We start from the raw sequence: 21,715 nt of genomic DNA on the forward strand, positions 1-21,715 counted from the left end.
TTATATTGCTAAGATAAATGAGATTAACGGGATAGTAAATTTCGTTTACTTTTTAATCTTATTTTGTTTCATTATTTAAAACTAATTTTTGAGCGTTCATTGTGATCTTTAAGGTTATTCAGACATTAATGCGACATAAAATTAATATATTTATTTTTTAATTATAACATTTTGCACTTCTCTTCTTGAGATTTTATTTTTTGTTATCATAACAAATCTACTATATCAACTGGAATTTTTTTTTTTTCAGTCGATAATGTCAATTGATTTTTTTTTAAAAACCTCCCTGATAGCCACCTTACCTATAACTTACTGTCAATCTACGTCCGCAATTTGAAGCAAACTTGACGGAAAGAGTTGGCAAAGCGAGCGATTACCTATTAGTTACCTATAACTTACTCTGCAAATAGACGTCAAAACTTGCTGTACAAGTATTTCCTTCAAATTGTATTAAAGTTGAAAGGAAATTTAACTACAAGTTTGATTGTTAACGTGTATTCAAGTTGCGGTTGTAGATTTCCGTCAATTTGCTTACAACTGTTGTTGAGAGAAGAATTACCGCCAACTTGATGTATAAATTAACCGTAACTGCTGGAAGTCAACACTTACTGAGAAAGCGATGGCTGTCAGGGCTTACGTTGATGAAACCTCATGCTTAGAATCTTTCGCGATATTGAAACATTACATTTAATAATATTTACGCTTTTATTAGTTTTACATTTCAGAAATATGACGTTCTTAACAGTGAATATTCTTTATACATTACGTTTTCCCGAATCAACTATTTGATATTTCACACGTTTAAAAAGAATATTTTGTATCAAACATTACAACGTTCAATAAATATTCCGTTTGTAATTTCAGTCGTTACAGAGACTGCAGATTCATAGAAATTCAACATTTTCGAAAGTATTAATTCGGACTAGGTTGAGGCACCCGAATTTAATTAGTGAAAATTGTTTAATTTAAAATGTTTAAGTTTTATATTGTAAAATATTTATTATATATAGGATATTTTTTTAAATAAACCTAACTAAATATCATTGATTTTTTATAGTATCACCGTTATTGACCATTATTTGAAAAAAATTTTATTAAATTATTGTATTTAACTAATGTTAGCTATTCTGACGCTATCACCGTTGTTAGTCGTAGGCTCTTTTTTGGAAGCTTTATTTTATTTGATTTTAAAATTTGTTTGAGACTTAATTAAAAAAATAAACTTTTTAAAATAACATTTATTGTCGCCTACCTCTGAGGAGTGTTAATTCTTTCGAATTGCCGCTCAATTTGTCAGTAGTGACATCTAGGCGCTTTTACTGAGATCCGATTGAATTCCAAGAAACCGTCATAATGTTGAAAAAATTGAAAAAAAATTTGTTGAAAATTAAAAAATTATAAAAAAATTTTTTATCGTACTTGGCGCGCGTCATTGAGTACCCCAAATTTTTTCAGGATAAATAAACATCCTTTTAATGTTGAGAATTTTATAAGTAAGTCAACCTATGTTATTTCATAATAAGTTTTACAAAAGTTAGGTGAAATCTACATATTATACGCAGTTATGACAAACTACATATAAGTCGATACGCATGTATACGTTGGGTTGGTTGCATTGTGAGAATCGTGTTTACTAAAAAATAAAACATATGGCCAACTAAATTGGGAAAATGCGGTGTGAGTGAAACTGTTTTTGTTCGGATACTTATTTACACAGCGATGTTGATAATGGATTTATTTTTAACATCAAATATTTTTACAGACTAAATATTTATATAATCTCGAATAGATTTATCGTACATGGGCTTATTATGATCATTTTAAAATAGATGAATTATTCTCATAAATATATTCAATTAAAATTCCCAACATAGAGATGCTTTCGTGGACGTTTGGTATCGTATACGGGAGAAATATATGTTGCTGACTGTCTATCCATTACTTTCTTTTTTTTTTATTTATTTATTTATGTTACTTCTTCATTTCATTTACTACTAGTATAGGTTATAATTTTTAGACTTTGACCAGTTGATATCAAAAGTAATTGTCAACTTAATATTAATTCAAGTGTTTTAACTGTTCGAATAGAATCAAATTAGAATCATGTACCGTTTAATGTCAAATATTTTCAATAACGTTAATCGAATGTCAATAAGAAATTATGGAGCAGCTGGAAATCTAATTACTGTAACACAAAACGATGCAACAGGTACTTACATCTTGAAAGATTCGTTAAAAAGTGATAAAATAAAAAAATTTTAATTACTTTGTTGAAATTAATAACAGGTACAAGTGTCTTATCACTCGGGAGGGCACCCGTTAATGGTCTAAACCTTGAATTACTAACGGAATTTAATGATTCGTTAAAAAAAATAGTAAAAAACGGAAGCAAAGGAGTTATTATTACTTCATCATTGCCGACGATTTTTTCTGGTGGCCTAGATATTATGGAAATGTATAAGCCAGATTTAAAACGAGCTAAACAATTTTGGGAACAACTACAAGACACTTGGATGACTCTTTATGGTTTGAGTGTACCAACTGCTGTTGCGATTAATGTATTTTATTAGTTTATTTAAATTATACAATGTTTTTAGTAAAATTAAAAAAATTTATTTTAAAAATACTTGTGAAATTAAATTTAAAGGGAGCAAGTCCAGCTGGAGGCTGTTTGATGGCGATGACCTGTGAATACCGAGTATTTGTTGATGGAAAGCATAGTATTGGGTTAAATGAAACAAAATTAGGTATTGTAGCACCTACTTGGTTCAAAGATCTTTATATTTCAACAATCGGGTATCGTCGTGCAGAGTTAGCTTTATTACAGTAAGAAATTTAAATATATTATTTTTATTTTTTGGGTATTAATCAATTATTAAAAATAATTCTCCAGAGGCACACAATTTACTCCAAAAGAAGCGTTAGACATTGGATTGGTCGATGAACTTGCTGCTAATAAAGAAGAAGCTATTCAGAAATGTCAAAAGTTTATTGATACATTTGCTCGTATCCCTGGTAAAGAGGAAAAAAAAATAAAAATTAAATTTTACAATAGTTTGTATGTTATAACTCATCATAATTATTTTATTCTTAGCTGTAGGAAGACATGCCACTAAAATGGATTTGAGAGGTGAATTAATTGAATGGCTAAAGAAAAATCGAGATACCGATACCCATCGTTTTACAAATTTTATATCTCAGCCTGAAGTTCAGAAGGCTTTGCATCTATATATTGAAGCTTTAAAGAAAAAAAATTAATTTATTATATTAATTGAGCATTACGGTTTTAAATAATGTGATATATTTTTGGAAATTAAAATTTGTATTATAACGAAAACTAACAAAGTAAATTTAGGTTTGACGATTTTTATTAATCATTCGTTTCTTGTTACATGTACACATTTCACAATTTAATAATTCAAAATAATAAATACATATCGATTATGTGTACTTTAATAAAATTTATTTCGTTTTATAAATAAATATACTTAATTAATTGTTAATTAATTATTATTAAAATCATCCTTCGAGAGCCGCTGCTACATCAAGTGCAAGGGCGTCATTGATACAAAAATGATTATACATCCGTTCTCGTTGAAATTGCAAAAAATGAGAAATTTCGAGTATCCGCTGACGATGTCGAAGCCGTTCTTGTCTTTAAAAAAAAAAAAAAAAAAAAAAAAAATTATACGAGTAACTAATTAAAAATCCATTCGACGAAACTTACTTGCTGAATTCATATAACAACTCTTCAAGCCAAAGGTTTATTCTTTCAATTATACTGTCTTCGCGGTTATCAACAATCTTTGAAAAAAAAAAGTATATAAATATTATTTATTGATTTATTCATTTTTGATTTTTTTTTATTACCTGTATATTAATATCATGTAAAGCGATCAAAGTATTGTTTGAAGCATCAATATCTCCATAAATTTCAAAAAAATTCGCTGGTATCGTCAAATCTCCGACACTACTTAAATAATTATTAATCACAATATTTATTGCCTCGCGATATCGGAGGAAAATATCACGTATTTGAGAAAATATTTCTCGTACAAATTCCACAAATGAATCTTTTAAATCAGTCATATTTATCTTAAAAATTTCAAATATATCTTCTATTTGTTCATGTAAAACAACTTCATTGTACATCAGCTTTGTCCACATATTCGTTAAACTCTCGTTGAATTCGTTTGCTAATTCTTGAGTTTTTGCTATTTTTACATGTATTATTATTTCTTGTTCATTCGTTTCTTTATCAGATTTCACTAAATCATTAAATTTATTAAAAATTTCGTTTCTTTCTGTTTTTATTGTCTCAATGATCCTTGAAAAATTAATAAAAAAAATTAAATAAGATTTATTAATTGTTTAAAAACAGAATTCTTGATAAACTTACTGTCTTGCTTTATCACGAACATTTTCTCGAGCTTTTTCAACGATTAAAAAAAATTCACTTATTTCTTTTGCCCTAACAACGTGTTGATCTACTCCAAATTTGTACAATTCTTGACATACTGTTGTAAACTTTTTCTTATATTCTTCATATACTTCAAGGGAACCATTATTTAGATTTTTTAATATAATTCCATCTATTTAATAAATGATTCTTTTAATATTAATGAATTATATAATGATAGTGATAAACTGATATATATATATATATATATATATATATATATATATATATATATATATATAAGTAAAATAGAACAAACTTTGGTCATCTTTAAAGGCAGTATTAAAAAATTCATCCCCGTCTAATTGATCAACAAAACACAGAGAATCATATTGACTTTTTTTATTTACTTTCTGTTGTTCATCCATTTTTATTTTAATTTTTGATTCGTCTTCTTCAACTTTAATAATTGCTTGTCTACAATAAATTTTAAAATTATTGTAAAAAAAAAAAAAAATGAAATATAAGAGAATAATAAACAATATATATTTTTAGGATGAAACGTACCTGTACTTTTTGATGGCGTCATTTCTTTCTTCTTTGCTGATTAAGACATATGAAAAATAAATCACTTGAGGAAGTAATGCAATAAGGTAATTATTATAATTGTCTTGTAAAGCGCAAGGATTTCCTGTTATATTTACGGTTCTCAGATTTTTAAACTTTCTTAAGTACAAAACCTAGAAGATAAATTTTATTTACAAAATCTTGTTATTAAATAATTTAGATATAAAAAAAAAAAAAAAAAATTAATCACGTGATCCCATTTGTCGATTTTATTATCAGCGATACTAAAAATTTTAAGATCTTTCAAGTTGTCAATATTCTCAATCTCATAAATTTCGTTGCCAGTAATCAGAAGAACTTGTAATTTAACCAAACAGTTCAAATTTTCCATTTTTTTTATTCGGTTAAAAGAAAGATCAAGATCTTGAAGATTTACCAGAGCGTCAAGATTTTCAATTTTGTCAATAATGTTGTGGGATAATATGAGTTTTGTCAAATTAGTCATAATCCAAAGATGGTCTATCTTCAAAATTTCTATAAGATTTAAAAATTAATTAATATTAATAAAAAAAATTAACATATACACTTAGAAAAATATTTTACTAGAAAATTCAATTCGTATTTCGGTTACTTGATCCAATTTTATTCCATCTTCACGAAATAATCTACCACGTTCATCCTTGGGAGCTTGTTCAATAATTAAATTTAAAAGAGTATTATAATTTATAACATCTGGTACATTATCAATTATTGAAGAAGTTCCCTTAATGTTTATATTTTTTTTTTTATAATTTTCATAATTTAATTTAGACATTATATTAATTTTTAATTTATATTTGTTGACGCATATAAAATAGTAGGTGTCAATAATCTATTTAAATTTGTATCCTAGCAACTAAATAATAAATATCCATAATTAAAAAATGTCTTTCATTATGTTAAATATTATGGTAAATACAATTACTACATATACATATAATTACAGCAATATCTTTAATTATATTTAACAAAATTCTTTTATAAAAAATATATAGGCATAACAAAAATTTTTTGTACTTGTGCATGATGATTCTTTTCGTTTTTAAATCGGGTGCCATAACTTAGTCCTAATTCATACTTTTAATAATGTGATGTTTTCATCAAAATCGTGTTTATGAAACGTCTGAATTCATGAATGTGAGACTTTACTAATGTGAGGTTTTAAAAAAAATTGGTTTAATAAATGTGATGTTTTCAAAACGTATACTTTGAAAAATGTGATGTTTTCAATATGTAGACTTTAATAAACGTGAGACTTTTAAAATGTGAGGTTTATGAAAAAAACGGTTTAATAAATGTGACGTTTCAATATCGTGAGATTTTGCTAATGTGAGGTTTCATAAACGTGAGGTTTTAAACAAAAAATCGAGCGGCAATATCGATTGAAGATGGAAACAATTTCAGTTGATATAGTAGATTTCATGTGATAAGAACTAAAAATTTTTCAAATTGACTTCCGGTGCGGAAAATCACGCAGTCCAGTATGTTAATATAATTAAATAAATTTTTCAGTCAGAAAAAAATAAAAAAATAGAGGCAGATTATTATTAAAATAATTAACAAATTAATTGTTAACTAATGAAAGAATGGCCGTTTTTTTTTTTTTTTTAAATTAATACCTGGTTTCTGTATTTTTTCTGGTTTAAATAAATTAATTCATTGTTCTAAAATTAATATAAATAAATTAATTAAATCAAACGCATATCATTTTAATCAATAAATTTATTACAACGTTTATTTAAAGAATGTACCCTTGATTGGAGGTTTCCAGAAACATATTAATAACTTACGTTTGGGAAGTTAATTATGGTTGTCATCGTAAAGGCACGATGCACCGCACTGAGACTTTGTTGTACATTGCTAGTACTTCCCCTGATCTTCTTGATCCAGAAACAGATCGTACAGCAGGAGCAGTTAGATTGTTCTTCCACTAAGAATTGACCAAAAGACACTTCATAGGGTGACCATCAAGCTGCCGGTTGTAGTATTAATAAGTCCCCATGACCTTAGTAGCGTCTTTCTGGGTCACGTAGATGCGGTATACCGGGTCGACTTTTGCGGTACCGGGTCGAACTAACATCGAGATCAGGAGTTCTCCGACATCTCCAAACAACTCTTTAATGTCCTCTTACGTGACGTTGGCCTGAAGGTTGCTGACGATAATTCTGTACCCGGTGTTCGGGAAGCTCTTGCGAGAGTTTAGCTCTGGTCTGGACTTCATGCTGTCCAACCTGGACTTTACTCCCGGCTACCGGGTGCTTCTGGTATTATTTGTCTTCGTTCTCCAGGTCGTCCTCGTTGATATGGTCCATGACTTGCTTTCAAATCTCCAGCAGTCCTCGTCGTGATACATGGGCTCTAGTTTCTGCAGGAATTGGGGAACGCGTGCCACCACTTTTAGCTGCCTGGGGCGGTCCAGGTCCGCGGTCTTCCGCACAGATCTGCTTACAGAGCTTGGAGGCGCTAACGTTATTTTTGTTCGACCAGTTCTTGACGGAAGATAGCGCGTTCTCCATTCCGAAAATTCACGACAGCGGCGGAGGTGGCTGCGTACTCGTTTCTGACTGTTTGTCTTAGAGGAACTTGGAGATCCATCGAATAGTCATCTTGGAAAACGGGTTCCTCCGGATAGTCGACAAGAGGCCGGTATAATTGAAAGTCCTTTCACATTCAGCCGGCATCTGCTGTCCCCCAGATGATGGCTGTCCCCCAGATGGTGGCTGTCCCCAGATGGTTCATGAGCATCACATGCCAAGTCTCATGTCTCGGGCCCAGTCCAGCTCCAGGTAACGGGTACCCCTAATATATATTTTTAGTTACATATAAAAGAAAAAAAAAAAAATAAATAAATACATAAATAAATATATAACTAAATAAATAAATAAACAAATAGATAAATGAATAGCTACTTTGATATTGTGTATCCTAAATAATTATTGATATTATTTTGTTATAAATTGATTTTGCAAATTGGGTTTTTATTTTTTATTTTTAAATAAGTTTTTATTTTTTTACTTGTTAATAATTAATTTCATTAGACCTTTACAGTTTATTCGATAAGTATAATTACTTTAATGTTAATATGCATCCATAGATTTTTTTTTTAATTGAAAAATTAATTTAACAATTAACATACTGGACTGCGTGATTTGCCGCCCGGAAGTCAATTTGAAAAATTTTTAGTTCTTATCACATGAAATCTACTATATCAACTGAAATTGTTTCCATCTTCAATCGATATTGCCGCTCGATTTTTGTTTAAAACCTCACGTTTATGAAACCTCACATTAGCAAAATCTCACGATATTGAAACGTCACATTTATTAAACCGTTTTTTTCATAAACCTCACATTTTAAAAGTCTCACGTTTATTAAAGTCTACATATTGAAAACATCACATTTTTCAAAGTATACGTTTTGAAAATATCACATTTATTAAACCAATTTTTTTTAAAACCTCACATTAGTAAAGTCTCACATTCATGAATTCAGACGTTTCATAAACACGATTTTGATGAAAACATCACATTATTAAAAGTATGAATTAGGACTAAGTTATGGCACCCAAAATGCGGTGTGAGTGCCAATCAAAATGTGTTAATTACAATTAAATGAAGCAATATCAAGCTTTAATATTGCATAAGGTTCTTCATTAAAGATTAGTGACGAAGCTGAAAAAAAATGAATTCAAAACTTTTGTATAATTTCAGATTTCTTGTACACACCACCATTTTGACAGTTGTTTTCACTAAAGATATAAAAAAAATTTTAAGAACGGATTTTTTCACTAAAACTGATAATTGATATACTAAGCAATGTTTCAACGACTTCAGTATCCTTGACTAATGAAATCTATATAAATATATAATATGATTATATATATATATACAAGCGAAATCGATTTTTCTTGGGTTGAAATTCGTCCGAAAAAATTTGGGGGTACTCAATGACGCGCGCCAAGTACGATAAAAAAATTTTTTTTTATTTTTTAATTTTCAACAAATTTTTTTTCAATTTTTTCAACATTATGACGGTTTCTTGGTATTTTTTTGTATTTCATATCTTTTTGTAGAGAATGAAAATTATTAAAATGAGTCTAATTTTTTTTGTAAAGTGCAAATATTATTGAGATGAGTTTCATGAACGTGGCCTTGGCGCAATTTTTTACAGTGAAACTGTTTTTGTTCGGATTCATAAATACCGCGCGGGTATTTAATTTTATATAACAATTTTATTTTTGGCACTACATTCTGTTAATTTTTTATTCAATTATTATTTTAAAAATTTCATTAGATATACGCTCTATTACATTATCAACAGATTCGGTAGAATCTGACGCCAAGTTCCGTTCTCAAGCCAGACTACCGAGTGTGTATATACCGTAAGCAGAATCGTTTTTTGAAGTTACAAGTTTTTTTCAAATTTAATTTGATTTTTTTTTTATATGATATTTTATAATAGTAGTTCATGCTTTTTATTACGCGTATTACTTGATTATTAACAACTATCTTTATAATTTTTATTTAAAATTATTAAAAATAATCAGCACAAACTATAGCGACCCAGATTTTTAGATTTTAACTTTTTCTTATGTAAAAAGCGGACGGCCAGAGAATAAATAATATAACGATGCATGCTAATCTTATGATAGATGGAAAACTACAGTGAAAAAAGATATTTGACAGCTTGCAATTACACACGCCAGGCGGCGCAAGAATAACTTTTACATGAACTATAGCTTAAAGGGGATAGTTTGCCACCGGAAATGTATTAAATTAAAATTGTCAATTTTTATTATAATTACAAAAAAAACTGCTAAATCCGTACAAAAACAGTTTCACTGTAAAAAAATCGTGCCAAGTCCACGTTCATAAGACTATTAAGAAAGAAAAAATTTTATTTCTTTACAAAAAGATATAAAATAAAAAATTAAAAAATCCAAGTAACCGATATGGTTGTATATGATTTTCGAAAATTAAAAAAAAATTTTTGTAAATTTAAAAATTAAAAGAAACAATTTTGGAACGTACTTGGTGTGCATTATTGTGTACTTGAATTTTTTTAAAGTGCACTAGTAGATACAATTTAGGAATTTCATAAAAAGTGAAATATTTCGTAACTACGCACACTAAATACGTTCCAAAAATGTTTCTTTTAATTTTTAAATTTACAAAAATTTTTTTTTAATTTTCGAAAATCATATACAATCATATCGGTTACTTGGATTTTTTAATTTTTTATTTTATATCTTTTTGTAAAGAAATAAAATTTTTTCTTTCTTAATAGTCTTATGAACGTGGACTTGGCACGATTTTTTTACAGTGAAACTGTTTTTGTTCGGATTAAAATTAACATTTACATACTTTCATGTATAACAGCTTGTGTAAGAATAGATGTATCGTCTAATATTAATTTAATTAAACTATTAACGTTTTAATTCATATAAGTAATGATATAATATTCATAATTAAAAAGTTTTTTTCTGAAAATTATATTCAAGTCAACTGAGGTTGATTTCAAAGATCTTTCTACTTGATAGATATGTATATATGCCTAATGATTATAATCGTCACCTCTAAATGTAGTATAAAAATAATAAAAATAATTAAAACGAGCGATATTGTATGGTGGTAAATTTACATAGAAAAATAAGAAAAAAAAAAAAAAATAAGCAAAGTTATTGAAATGAAAACGCATGCCCAGTAGGGGTTGCCTGAAGTCTCTAGAGTCTAGAGTATTTGTTCAGTTTCGATCGTCTATCTATTAATGTATAGTTGTTATAATAATAATCTTACAAATATAATAATAATAATAATAATAATAATAATAATAATAATAATAAGAAGAAGAAGAAGAATAGTTATAATAATAAAGTAATAATGGTTATAATGATATTTTTAAATAAAAGCAATAACTCTGCGTTATTATACAATCAAAATTGTTAAAGCAATACGATAAAATGTTCAAATTGATGGCAATAATGTTTAATAATAAAATTTGTGTTAACCTCTATTTCTGTGATGATGTTGATATTAATGATTATTTATACTATTATTATTATTGAATAATTATCAAAATAGGTTCTAACGTGGTCAACAGACAGAAGAGGCGAAGCCTGCCTCTTCACCAAAAATGTCGTAAGTTTTATGATTTTTCAAAAAATTTTAATTGCCTTTGCTTTATTATGATATAATAAATCATTAGCAAATTAAATGCCACATAATTGTGTTAATTAATAACATAATATAAATGAAGAATTTTTTTTTCAACAATAAATATATTAAACAAGAACTATATCATTATTATATTTAATAATATATTTAGTTTTCATACGCGGTATAAAGAAAATCAATATTGACCGAATATCATTAATGATAATAAATATAAATATAATTAAAATCTCAAAACACATTATTATTTGAAATAATTAGAAAAAATTTACATGTTAATAATATATATATATATATATATATATATATATATATATATGTATATATTTATAGATTTATTTGTCAAGTTGAATCGTTTTTTAATCGCTTTGAACGATTTCGAATCGTTTCAAAATTTTTTTTTTTTTTTTTTTTTTTTTTTTTTTTTTTTTTTTTTAATCAGGGGTGATATAGAGAGTAGCCCCGAGGCTCTTTTAAATATGTATCTAAATACATTATTAATAATATATGTCAAATTTTTTTTTTATCGTTAATCTATATCATATAAATGAATTTTGATTTAAAATGTTATGTTTTAATAATTCTTTAATTTTAATAAATATTGTTAATTAATTAACTTATAAAAATATCCAATCGATGATAGAATTTTATTAAAATTTATCATATATGTAGGAAAAAAAAAAGTTAGAATCCGTAATAAAGTAGTATAATTTTTGATACTTGAAAACAAGAGACTTTTATGTAGTTTTAGAATACTTGGAGTGAACAATGAGACTGATACTGTGAATGATACTTGAGGGATGGATGAGAAAATGCTCGTGTAAGAAAAAAGAAAAAAGAAAAAATGAGCAGTTTAAATGATGAAAGAAAAAGGAAATATTCTACTAAAACAGTTAAAAATTTGTAAACATAAAATATTTTTGTTATACAACAGATACGAAGGAATTGAAGAAGGATACACGTAGAGGGGATATGGGTAATGACATTTGTACGATATTCTCTAGGGTTTGGGGTCAGTTGACTCGCGGAATTCACGTGATAATGTTGTACTGCTGTGGTGTCAGAGCCGGTTTTAATTATTTTATTACATCAGGAATAACAGAATTTAAAAAATTATTATTTATTTAATTTTATCATTTTAATGATTGTCTTGATGTAGTTGATAAATTTTTAAAATGGATAATTGTGTGGCTTGGAAAAAGGAGGAGAAAGTCTATTTAGGTTTTATTATTTTTCAATATTTATAATCTATATTAAAATGACAGATTATATTAAATATTGTTTATATGAATGGTGGTAATATTTGATTTTCAGATCTCGATTTAGATTATTTGGAACGACGAGTCGGCGATACGATAGGGGATGAAAATGTTGACAGTGGCTCAAAAGAGGAGGATAGCCCCGCTGACAGTCTTGATCGTGTTAAAGTTATTTTTTTAGGAGCCCCTGGTGTTGGAAAATCCAGTATTATCCGTGTAAGATTTTTAAATAAAATCTCATATGATAAATGTACGTAGTAATATTAACTGAAAAAAAATAAGAAATTTGATTGATTGTGATAATTTAAGCTTTATAAACTATAGAAAAGTAATTTCCTTTTAATCGTAGTACGTTATTTCCGTTTATTGGCTCGACATCTTATATTATATATATAGTTTATCGAAATTACTGTTAACTATATTATGGATATTTGATTACTTACTCGTTATAAAATTAAAAAAAAAAAAAAAATAATCTCCATATATATATATATATATATATATATATATATATATATATATATATATATATATTTATTTTCAGCAATTTGTCTGGAACGAATTTTTTGAAGATTATCGTCCAACAGAACGACGAGAAACATTTTATCCGAGCGTTGTCCACGCAGATCGACTCTATGAGCTTAAAATAACGGATTTACCAACAATTCCGTACTTTCCAGTCAGTACACATTTAGAGTGGACGGATTTTAGGTATTATGGACTTAGGAGTGCTACGGCTTATGTTCTTGTATTTGATTTAAGTAATCAAGACACTTTTCAGGTATTTTTATTACAATTTTAAACTAGTTAACTTTTAAAAAGTTCCCTGATAAATAAGTTGTTTTATTTTTTCAATTTTATGTATTAATTAAATCAATATCCTTTTAAAAGTATAAAGAATAAATATATGTGAGAGAGATAATATAATATGGAATAAAGCGACAAATATTTTATGGATGAATCGATATTATGCCTTGTCAAGTGTCGACATTTTCATTTATAAATAATTTTATTTTAAATTTAATAATACTTATTTAATGGTACTATTATTATTATAAAAAAGACTACTCACTTGAAAGAGAAAAATAAAAGTTAAAAATATTAATGAAAAAAATATTATACCGTGAAGATTTGGTGGTAATCCAAGCATTAGAATAAGCTCAAAAGAGCTGTGGCGTTAGCTTTTATAAAAACTTTTGTTGGGTGTTGGGTAGTTGGGTTTAATTTTTATTCGTGTCATGTTTTTTTTAATATTAAAACTTTTGTTTTTTGTATTCTTCTCTCTATATATTAACTTAATCTTATAATGCCAAAGTTGTATAAAATATATAGGATTATCCTTTTTTTTTTTTCTTTTTTCTTTTTTCTTTTTTCTTTTTTCTCAGTATATCCGGACGCTGCGGGAACAAATGTATGAAGCAAGGGATATGAGAGGTGTACCGTTGCTTGTTGTTGGTAATAAACAAGACAAATTGTCAGCGGTAGTTGCCTCCGGGGCTCGATATCGTGACATTGTTAATCTTGTAAGAAAACACTGGAGATGTGGATACGTTGAATGCAGCGCAAGATTTAATTGCCGTGTTGTACAGGTGATCATCACTTAAATACAATACAATACAAATATTATTATTATTATTATTATTATTATTATTATTATTATTATTATTATTATTATTATTATAATTACTAAAATAATTAATAATAATAGGTATTTCGTGAGTTAATGAAAAGTATTCAAGCTGCTGAGGGTACAACGCCCTCACCAACCCCTACAGCATCTCATCACCACCACCAACAGCAACAACTTCGTTCAGCTCACACATCCCGGGATTCAAGTGACGACAAGTGCTTCATCATTTGACAAAGAGATACATCCTGTCCTCCAACTACAAAAATTACGACAAACAACTCGCCAATAATTTAATAATAATAATTAATAAATCACTGCGATTTAAAAAAAAAAAAAAAAAAAAAAAAACTACTTTTTATGGCAAATATTTTTAACAACCTTGTTTATTATATTATTTTACAATTTATATTATTTAATTAGATGTGCCAAGGGTTTTACAAGCTCAAGCAATAGTATTAAAAAATTATATATATACATATTATATTAAGTATATTTTAATATAAAAAATGACAAACAAACAAACAAAATGTTATTAAATATTATAAGTTTAGAATTCGGACTATTTGTAAATAAATAATGTAAATTATATTAAATTATTATAAATTTATTTATCAAAATTTTAATAAATACATACACATACGTCATTATAAACGTTTTATTTTATCATCTTCTAATTTTAATTCTTTTATTTTTCCTAATTTTTTCATTAATTTTTTATCAAATTTTTCTTCATTATCTTTGTAACAAGATAAATGTTTATTTAATAATTTTTTTCTTAGTTTTTTCAATGAAATTTCATCACGATCTCCTAATATTTCAATTATTTTATCTTTCCATTTAAATTTATCACCATTTACTACGTTTACACTATTTATTGTTTCATCATCAACTTCAACAGTATCTAATTTACATTTTTTAATATTTTCTTTAGTCTCTGAAATTTTTAATATTTTAGTTTCTTCTAAATTACGTTTTTTATTATTATTTTGAACGTTAATAATACCATTTTTATCATCTTCTTCATTCTTTATATCTTTATCATCTTTGTTATTGACAGAAACATTTTCTTTGAAGGCTGTTTCAATTTTATTCCAACAACTTTCAACAGTATTTAAATTAACACGATATCCCATGGCGTTTTTGACAAAATTCAAAAATTTACCTTTTTTCCTTGGTACATTTTCATGTTTTGAAATTGATTTTAAAAAATTTGTTTCATCTTTGGTAAGATTTGACGTGGCCAGGACATTATTTATAATTTTAATCCACTCTTGTTGTTTCCTCTCACCTTTGTTCGCCGAAGGTTTGGCTACAAAATTTTTACCTCCATATCTTTCGGCCTCTGTAATACATTTCGTGTGTGCTATATAGTCGTCATCTCTTAAAAAAAAAAAAAAAAAAACACATGAATTAATTTTACTATCAAAAGTAAAATTTTTATATAAAAATTTAATAAAATAAATATAAACTTACAAAAAATCTTTGAAACAGTCAACACAGGATAGCGAAATTTGCTTTCTGCATTGAAATTGATAATGTTTAGCAACTCGTGGTTTTTGCAATGATTCACCGCAATTATTACAAGCAAATACAACCATTTTATTATATTATATTAATATATTAATAAAAATTATTATTATTACTGTAAAATAAGATATCTGCTTTATATATCTTGATAATTTCTGATAAAAACACGTGTTGTGAGCTTCTACACTGATGTCCTAACGATTCTAATAATAATAACAACAATTGTAAATAAGTGGTTCACGATCTTGATTATCAGAGGGCGCTATAAATCAAAATTATTCTGCGCGTGACCAGTTGATTGGTTACTTTATTTTTAATTTTATCCCGGTAAAATTTAAACTTTACAACTTTTTTGATCTATTTTTAAATAAACAATTAAAAAAAATATATAATTATTGTTATTATTAGATGTAATTTAAAAAATAATACTATTATTATTATAATCAATTATATAGTTATTAAGAATAAATAAGAATTTTTTAGGAATATAATTAATAGAGTATTAGAGAGATAAACATAACCTGGAAGAGAGACAAAAAAAAGATGATAAATATATTATATATATAAAAGTGCAGACAGTAATGGAATATATAATGTCATCATACTCGTGATATTTGTCCTAGCCGGTTGTTAAGTAGTTTTTATTTATCAATAAAAACTATAATTATCTATGTATTATATAGTTTAATTAATTTATTATGTTAAATATTAGTAATATTAAAATTATTATAAAAAATGAAATTATTTTGTCAAGTGCTGAAATTAATTCATTTTATTGTAACGGCGTTGATAATCGTTTACGATTATTTAATTACAATAAAAGAGGATTTGATTAATTACCTACGGCCTAAGACATTAAAGTGTATTGATACAATTGTTGATGTATGTGATGTTAGTAAACTCGAAAAGCTACCGAACCACCTGGTTATTGTCGTTGCTTCCAAGGACAAAGTTTCATTTTCCGATCTTGCAAAAATTGTCGGCTGGTGTTGTACACTTGGAATACCAAACATTACTTTTTATGATAGAGAAGGTAATTATAATAATAATAATTAATAATCAATTTATTTATTAATAATTTTAATTAATTATACTTATATTTATTACAGGAATAATTTATGAAAAATCGGAACTTTTGATAAATGAATTCAATAAGCTCACACCTAGTTTTGTATCACGTGTCATTTGGTCGAATAAAATAACCAGAAAATTCAATACGAAAGCTAATGGTAATAATTATCAACAATAATTAAAAATTTCATCATTAATAAATATTAAAATTTAAAATTTTTTAGGAGAATTTAAACAGTACACAAGAGTTAATTTTTCCGTTTACAATGATGGCAAACCAGAAATAATTAAATTAACGCGTGAACTCAGTCAAGCAGTTAAATTAAAATTATTAAAGACTGATGATATAAATTATGATTTAATTAATGAAAAATTATCGTTACCAGTGCCGGATCCAGATCTTGCTATTATTACTGGTCGAACATTTTCAACTTTTGGTTTATTACCCTGGCATATTAGATTAACTGAATTTTAGTAAGTATTTTATTAATTATATTACTAAAATTTATTTATATACATATTTTTTTTTTTAATTTATTTAAATATATCATTACAGCAACGTACCAACGCATCATAATATATCACCACATAAATTTATTCAAATTTTAGAAGAATTTGCCAAATGTCACCAACGATTTGGTACCTAATTTACTAATTTATTAACATCAACAACAATAACAAAAACTTTAATTTTTTTTTTTCTCACTCACGGCATGTAAATACTGCGAATAGAATAAATAACATAAATCATTGAGATTCCATAGTCGATTATTTTTACATTCCGATTTACAAAACATCTATAAATATATATATATATATATATAAAATGTCAAATAAATTGTTTAATTTTATTTTCTAATTATAAAAATGAAACAGGAAAATAAAAATACAAATGTCAATATTCAATCGAATTAATTATTATTATTATTTTTAATTAATTAATATTATGTATATACATATGAAATAATATTAACTTATATTAAGCGAGCCACTTTCATACATCAAAACGTACTGTATAAATTTATTTTTAAAAAACCTACTAATTCATCCACACCTTAATTATTATTTATAAAATTTATTATTTTATTCACTTAATTTAATTATTAGAATTATTAGAATAATAACTTATATATGTATATTAAAAGAGGAAGAAAAAATAATAATATAAGAAATGGATACCGTAGTGGTCTTGGACTGACTTTAAGAATTACTCCTGGCAAAGATCTGTAATGCAATAATTTAATTAATTAAAAAAAGAATAATAATAATAAATATTTATTTATAATAAATGGATATTTAATAATAATAATAATAATAATAATAATAATAATAATAATAATAATAATAATAATAATAATAACAATGATAATAATAATAATAATAAACATAATAAATCCTTTCCATGCTAATCCTGGGAATGGGATCATTAATAAATATAAATTTATTTTACAACCTTTTAAATGGAGTGTGCCGTGTATTTAAGGTAGTTGTCAATCTCTGTACCGATGGCTCGACTTCTTACCCTCACGCCTGCGTGATCTGGACCTTGATCTAGTCCTGGACCTTAACCTTGACCTGGACCTGGACCTGGATCTTTTTCTGTCTTTGTCTCTGGACTTTGACCGAGTCCTCCGGGATCTCATTACCGAAGACGAAAAAGTTGAAACTCTACCATATCCGGCATAACTCCGGGATCTTCTCGAACGATTTCGCGAGCGTGACCTGCTACGTGACCGAGATCTTGAGACAAGTCGTCTTCGGGATCTCGATCTTGACCTACGTGATCTGGAGTTGCTACTGGATCTGTTTCGTCTTTTTCGGTCTCGGTCACGACTGCGTTTACTAGTTTTACGACTGTGGCTGTGACTGTGACTGGAAGATCGTGATCGGTAACGCTTACGCCTGTCATTACGCTTATCATTTCGTCGCTTTAAATTTCTACTAGAGCTCGAGTTTGTTTCTGTAGTAGTCGAACTCGAAGATGAACTCGATGAACTTGATTCAGAGTCAACTGAACGCGAGGATGATTTAACGTGCTCTTCATTACGCGGTGTATGTCCACTTGAATGTGTTTCTGATCTTTCACGTTCATTCTTGACTTCATTGTCATCTACAATTTTTTATTCAATAATAATAATAATAATAATAATAATAATAATAATAATAATAATAATAATAATAATAATAATAAAAAACAATAATTATAATTAAAAAAAAAAAAAAACAATAATTATAATTAAAAAAAAAAAAAAATAACAATACCCAAAGTTTTATTATTCATTGAATTTTCATGATTAGCATCATTATTACGTTCATTTTCTTCTTCTTCTTGTTCTTGTTCTTGTTCTTGTTGTTCTTCTTCAGCAATTCGCGCCTCTATTTCTTCTTCTGTTTTTTTAAATGCAGCTTGACGTCTCCTCAAAGTTTCCTAAATAAAAGTAAATAAATATAAATTTTCATATAATAATTTGATAATATCAAATAAAATAATACAAACCTTCAATTCTAAATCACTGTCGTCGTGTTGATTATCATTGTTGTCAGGAGCTGCTGGTGAATCAACATCATCCTCGGATTCGCTGTTGCTGTCACCGTAGATGCCCAGACCTTTATAGAAAATGAAAAAAAAAAAAAAAAATTAATTTTTATCAAACAGAAAACAGATAGATACGCGCGGATGATGAAAAAACCCTATAATAGTTTTAAATTACAACAACAAAGTAATTAAAAATATTCACTGTCTCTGTGAAAATGGAATGAATTATAATGAATAAATAAACTTACCCAAATTGCGAGTGATCTGAGCAAGAGGGGCCTTGTTGTTGTAGGATGCGACGGGGGGCTCTCCTGCAGGGACTTTACAATACACACCAATTTTAGTCAATACTTAAACCCTATTTATATCTTCCGTTGGTTGTTCCTTCAAAAAGTAGCTCAGGTTTTGTTCAAAATTTTTAATTTTTTTTTTTTTTTTTTATCGGAATCAGAATAATTTAGAAGAAAAAAAAAAAAAAAAAAAAAAAAACCCTAGAGTCAATGATGTCGTTTGTTCGCTGAAAGAATATCTGTTTTTTTTTTTTTTCTTTTATTTAATAAATTTAATAAAGGGTAAATAATTATTACAGACTGCATCCTTGATACTAAAATTATTTTGGGTTAAAAAAATAGTAATAGTAATACTGATATAAATAATAAACACATTAATTAGTAGAATTAGTAGACGGTTGTCTGTGGTACCTTTGACACTATGGCGAGTCCAAACTTCTCTGCATACGCTAGATATTTCTTCATTTGTTACTTCTAATAATATTTCAGTCAAAGATCGACGTACTTTCAACATCTAAAAATGACAGATTATTTATTTACTTGTTAATAATAATAATATTATAATAAAAATAAAAGTACATACTACATCTTGTAAAATTTGTTCGCGTGTCCGTTTAACAGCAACACCAGTTATTGATCCCGATGACGTGCTTTCAGAATTAATTAGTCTTATTTCTGGAGAATCTGCATCACGAAACCGAGATTTCCGTTGTCTGGTTATTATATCTGGGCTTGTCTCTTTTATTTCATCGAGTGTTTGCTGCTCCTCGACTTGTTCTTTATCAGATTCCGAGTCAAATTTACTTTTAGAGGGATCGAGAACAGCGCGAGCTTCATCTTCAGCGAGTTTACGTGCAGCTAGCTCTTGTTTCCTCAGCATATCCTGACGCTCTCGTTCTACAGCTTTGTGCTTTTCTCGTTCCATTTTTTCAAGACCCTCACGAATCCATGCCGGCAATTGACGTCTTTTAGCTGCATCAATAACCATCGTCGTGTCCTCCTCTAGTAATTTATCCTTTTCATCGCGAAGAGGATCTCGCATGTGAGGAATTCTTGCCCCCCGTGGAATTCCTTTGAATGTCGGTGAACCAGGAGCTGTCGCTAAATTACCGTCCCAGTATCCTGACACCTAAAAATAATAATTATAAAAAAAGAAACAATTCAAAATAAATATTTAAGTATATTTAAAAAAAAAAAAAAAAAAAAAATATATATATATATATATATATATATACTTACAGAATTAAAATTACCCGATGTAGGTGTTACAGAATTATATGAATAACCAGGTGCTGGTGGTGGAACACTAAATCCAGTTCTGGTAGTGATTGTCGGTGCAGGAGGAACAGGAACACCTGGAATTCCCATAGGTTTACCATCAGGGCCCAATTGAACACCAGGAGGTGGAACTCCGCTCCATTCCCAAAATCCACCACCCGGTCCCGAGGTGTTCCATTGGCCCCACTGACTCCAGGCATTCCAATTGTCATTTCCACTTATGTTGGGAGCTGGAGGGGCTGGTGGTACGTCATCGCCAACGGTATCCATGTCCATTGGTGCCTCGCCACCTTCTGTATCTCCATCGTTGGAGAGATTTGGTGGAGGTGGTGCTGGCGGCACCACAGTTTCTTTCATTTTTATCCATTGCTGAGCTAAAGCTGCCCAATCAACTTGAGAGAAAAAAAAAAAAAAAAAAAAAAAAAAAAAGTAAAAAACATTAATAAATTATTTGATGGTTAATGATATCAAATAAAATAATTACCTTGATCATTGCTCATATTTTGATACATTGATGGATTTAACGCCCATTGAGTAGGGTAATCTTTTTCATCATCATCAAACATTTCCCGGTCCATCTTCATTTATTAGGTTAAATATTCTCATAATCATTGTTATATTTATTTAAATACTATTAATTAAATTTAAACACGTTTTAACCTAGTAACCTTTATTGTTTACTATAGATATTTTTTTTACTTATTTATAATTTTTAATTGAATTATTTTATTTATTACTTGTATAAAAAAAATTATCCTTGATCTTTCTTAGCAAAAAAAAGTCATTAGAATTGTAGTATAGTATAGTGAATAGCGATGAAAATAAAATATACCTTATTTATCCGATTTTAGTAGAAAATTTTCAGGATTGTAGTGACATCTAACGGAATTTATGTCTAATACAAAAAATTATTATACGTTTTTTTTTTTTTTTTTTTTTTTTTTAAATG

General features: G+C 27.4%; 6 protein-coding genes across 11 annotated transcripts; 3 read left to right on the forward strand and 3 right to left on the reverse strand.

Moving 5' to 3' along the window:
* The first annotated feature begins 1,373 nt into the window (after window positions 1-1,373).
* Window positions 1,374-4,994, forward strand: LOC141525193 (enoyl-CoA delta isomerase 1, mitochondrial). Of its 4 annotated transcripts, none has more exons than XM_074239579.1 (6): window positions 1,374-1,493; window positions 2,089-2,209; window positions 2,287-2,558; window positions 2,648-2,826; window positions 2,894-3,015; window positions 3,095-3,450. In XM_074239579.1, exons 2-6 carry the CDS (start codon window positions 2,104-2,106, stop codon window positions 3,256-3,258), a joined length of 843 nt encoding a protein of 280 aa, XP_074095680.1. In that variant the 5' UTR covers window positions 1,374-1,493; window positions 2,089-2,103; the 3' UTR covers window positions 3,259-3,450. The 4 variants fall into 4 exon arrangements, with proteins under 4 accessions (XP_074095680.1, XP_074095678.1, XP_074095679.1 ...); XM_074239577.1 differs by lacking the exon at window positions 1,374-1,493 and adding an exon at window positions 1,684-2,003; XM_074239578.1 differs by lacking the exon at window positions 1,374-1,493 and adding an exon at window positions 1,684-1,895.
* LOC141525195 (dynein regulatory complex subunit 3) lies at window positions 3,509-6,401 on the reverse strand. Its single transcript, XM_074239584.1, has 8 exons — window positions 5,570-6,401; window positions 5,217-5,500; window positions 4,967-5,139; window positions 4,719-4,876; window positions 4,400-4,592; window positions 3,871-4,327; window positions 3,728-3,804; window positions 3,509-3,655 (listed from the first exon to the last, which is right to left on the reverse strand). Exons 1-8 carry the CDS (start codon window positions 5,778-5,780, stop codon window positions 3,520-3,522), a joined length of 1,689 nt encoding a protein of 562 aa, XP_074095685.1. The 5' UTR covers window positions 5,781-6,401; the 3' UTR covers window positions 3,509-3,519.
* Window positions 6,402-10,357: 3,956 nt separating this feature from the next.
* On the forward strand, window positions 10,358-14,298 carry LOC141525194 (ras-like protein family member 10B). 2 transcript variants are annotated; one of them, XM_074239582.1, is made up of 6 exons: window positions 10,358-10,388; window positions 11,086-11,142; window positions 12,490-12,650; window positions 12,979-13,215; window positions 13,820-14,023; window positions 14,143-14,298. In XM_074239582.1, exons 1-6 carry the CDS (start codon window positions 10,373-10,375, stop codon window positions 14,293-14,295), a joined length of 828 nt encoding a protein of 275 aa, XP_074095683.1. In that variant the 5' UTR covers window positions 10,358-10,372; the 3' UTR covers window positions 14,296-14,298. The 2 variants fall into 2 exon arrangements, with proteins under 2 accessions (XP_074095683.1, XP_074095684.1); XM_074239583.1 differs by lacking the exons at window positions 10,358-10,388; window positions 11,086-11,142 and adding an exon at window positions 12,189-12,396.
* A 388-nt stretch (window positions 14,299-14,686) lies between these two features.
* Window positions 14,687-15,800, reverse strand: LOC141525191 (cell growth-regulating nucleolar protein). 2 transcript variants are annotated; one of them, XM_074239576.1, is made up of 3 exons: window positions 15,538-15,800; window positions 15,068-15,444; window positions 14,687-14,998 (listed from the first exon to the last, which is right to left on the reverse strand). In XM_074239576.1, exons 1-3 carry the CDS (start codon window positions 15,660-15,662, stop codon window positions 14,709-14,711), a joined length of 792 nt encoding a protein of 263 aa, XP_074095677.1. In that variant the 5' UTR covers window positions 15,663-15,800; the 3' UTR covers window positions 14,687-14,708. The 2 variants fall into 2 exon arrangements, with proteins under 2 accessions (XP_074095677.1, XP_074095676.1); XM_074239575.1 differs by having other exon boundaries at window positions 14,687-15,444.
* Window positions 15,801-16,184: 384 nt separating this feature from the next.
* Tango14 (transport and golgi organization 14) lies at window positions 16,185-17,423 on the forward strand. The gene is made up of 4 exons (XM_074239938.1): window positions 16,185-16,624; window positions 16,701-16,820; window positions 16,887-17,136; window positions 17,219-17,423. The coding sequence occupies exons 1-4, from the start codon at window positions 16,327-16,329 to the stop codon at window positions 17,307-17,309; spliced, it is 759 nt and encodes a 252-aa protein (XP_074096039.1). The 5' UTR covers window positions 16,185-16,326; the 3' UTR covers window positions 17,310-17,423.
* A 134-nt stretch (window positions 17,424-17,557) lies between these two features.
* LOC141525426 (uncharacterized) lies at window positions 17,558-21,537 on the reverse strand. Its single transcript, XM_074239929.1, has 9 exons — window positions 21,251-21,537; window positions 20,728-21,158; window positions 20,072-20,617; window positions 19,900-20,002; window positions 19,447-19,518; window positions 19,160-19,269; window positions 18,925-19,090; window positions 18,116-18,772; window positions 17,558-17,886 (listed from the first exon to the last, which is right to left on the reverse strand). The coding sequence occupies exons 1-8, from the start codon at window positions 21,348-21,350 to the stop codon at window positions 18,153-18,155; spliced, it is 2,148 nt and encodes a 715-aa protein (XP_074096030.1). The 5' UTR covers window positions 21,351-21,537; the 3' UTR covers window positions 17,558-17,886; window positions 18,116-18,152.
* Between the last annotated feature and the right edge of the window lie 178 nt (window positions 21,538-21,715).

The sequence above is a fragment of the Cotesia typhae genome, unplaced genomic scaffold (genome assembly GCF_013202065.1).
Source record: "Cotesia typhae breed Kobodo isofemale line unplaced genomic scaffold, CoteBio_Ctyphae contig_26, whole genome shotgun sequence".
Taxonomy (NCBI): Eukaryota; Metazoa; Arthropoda; class Insecta; order Hymenoptera; family Braconidae; genus Cotesia; species Cotesia typhae.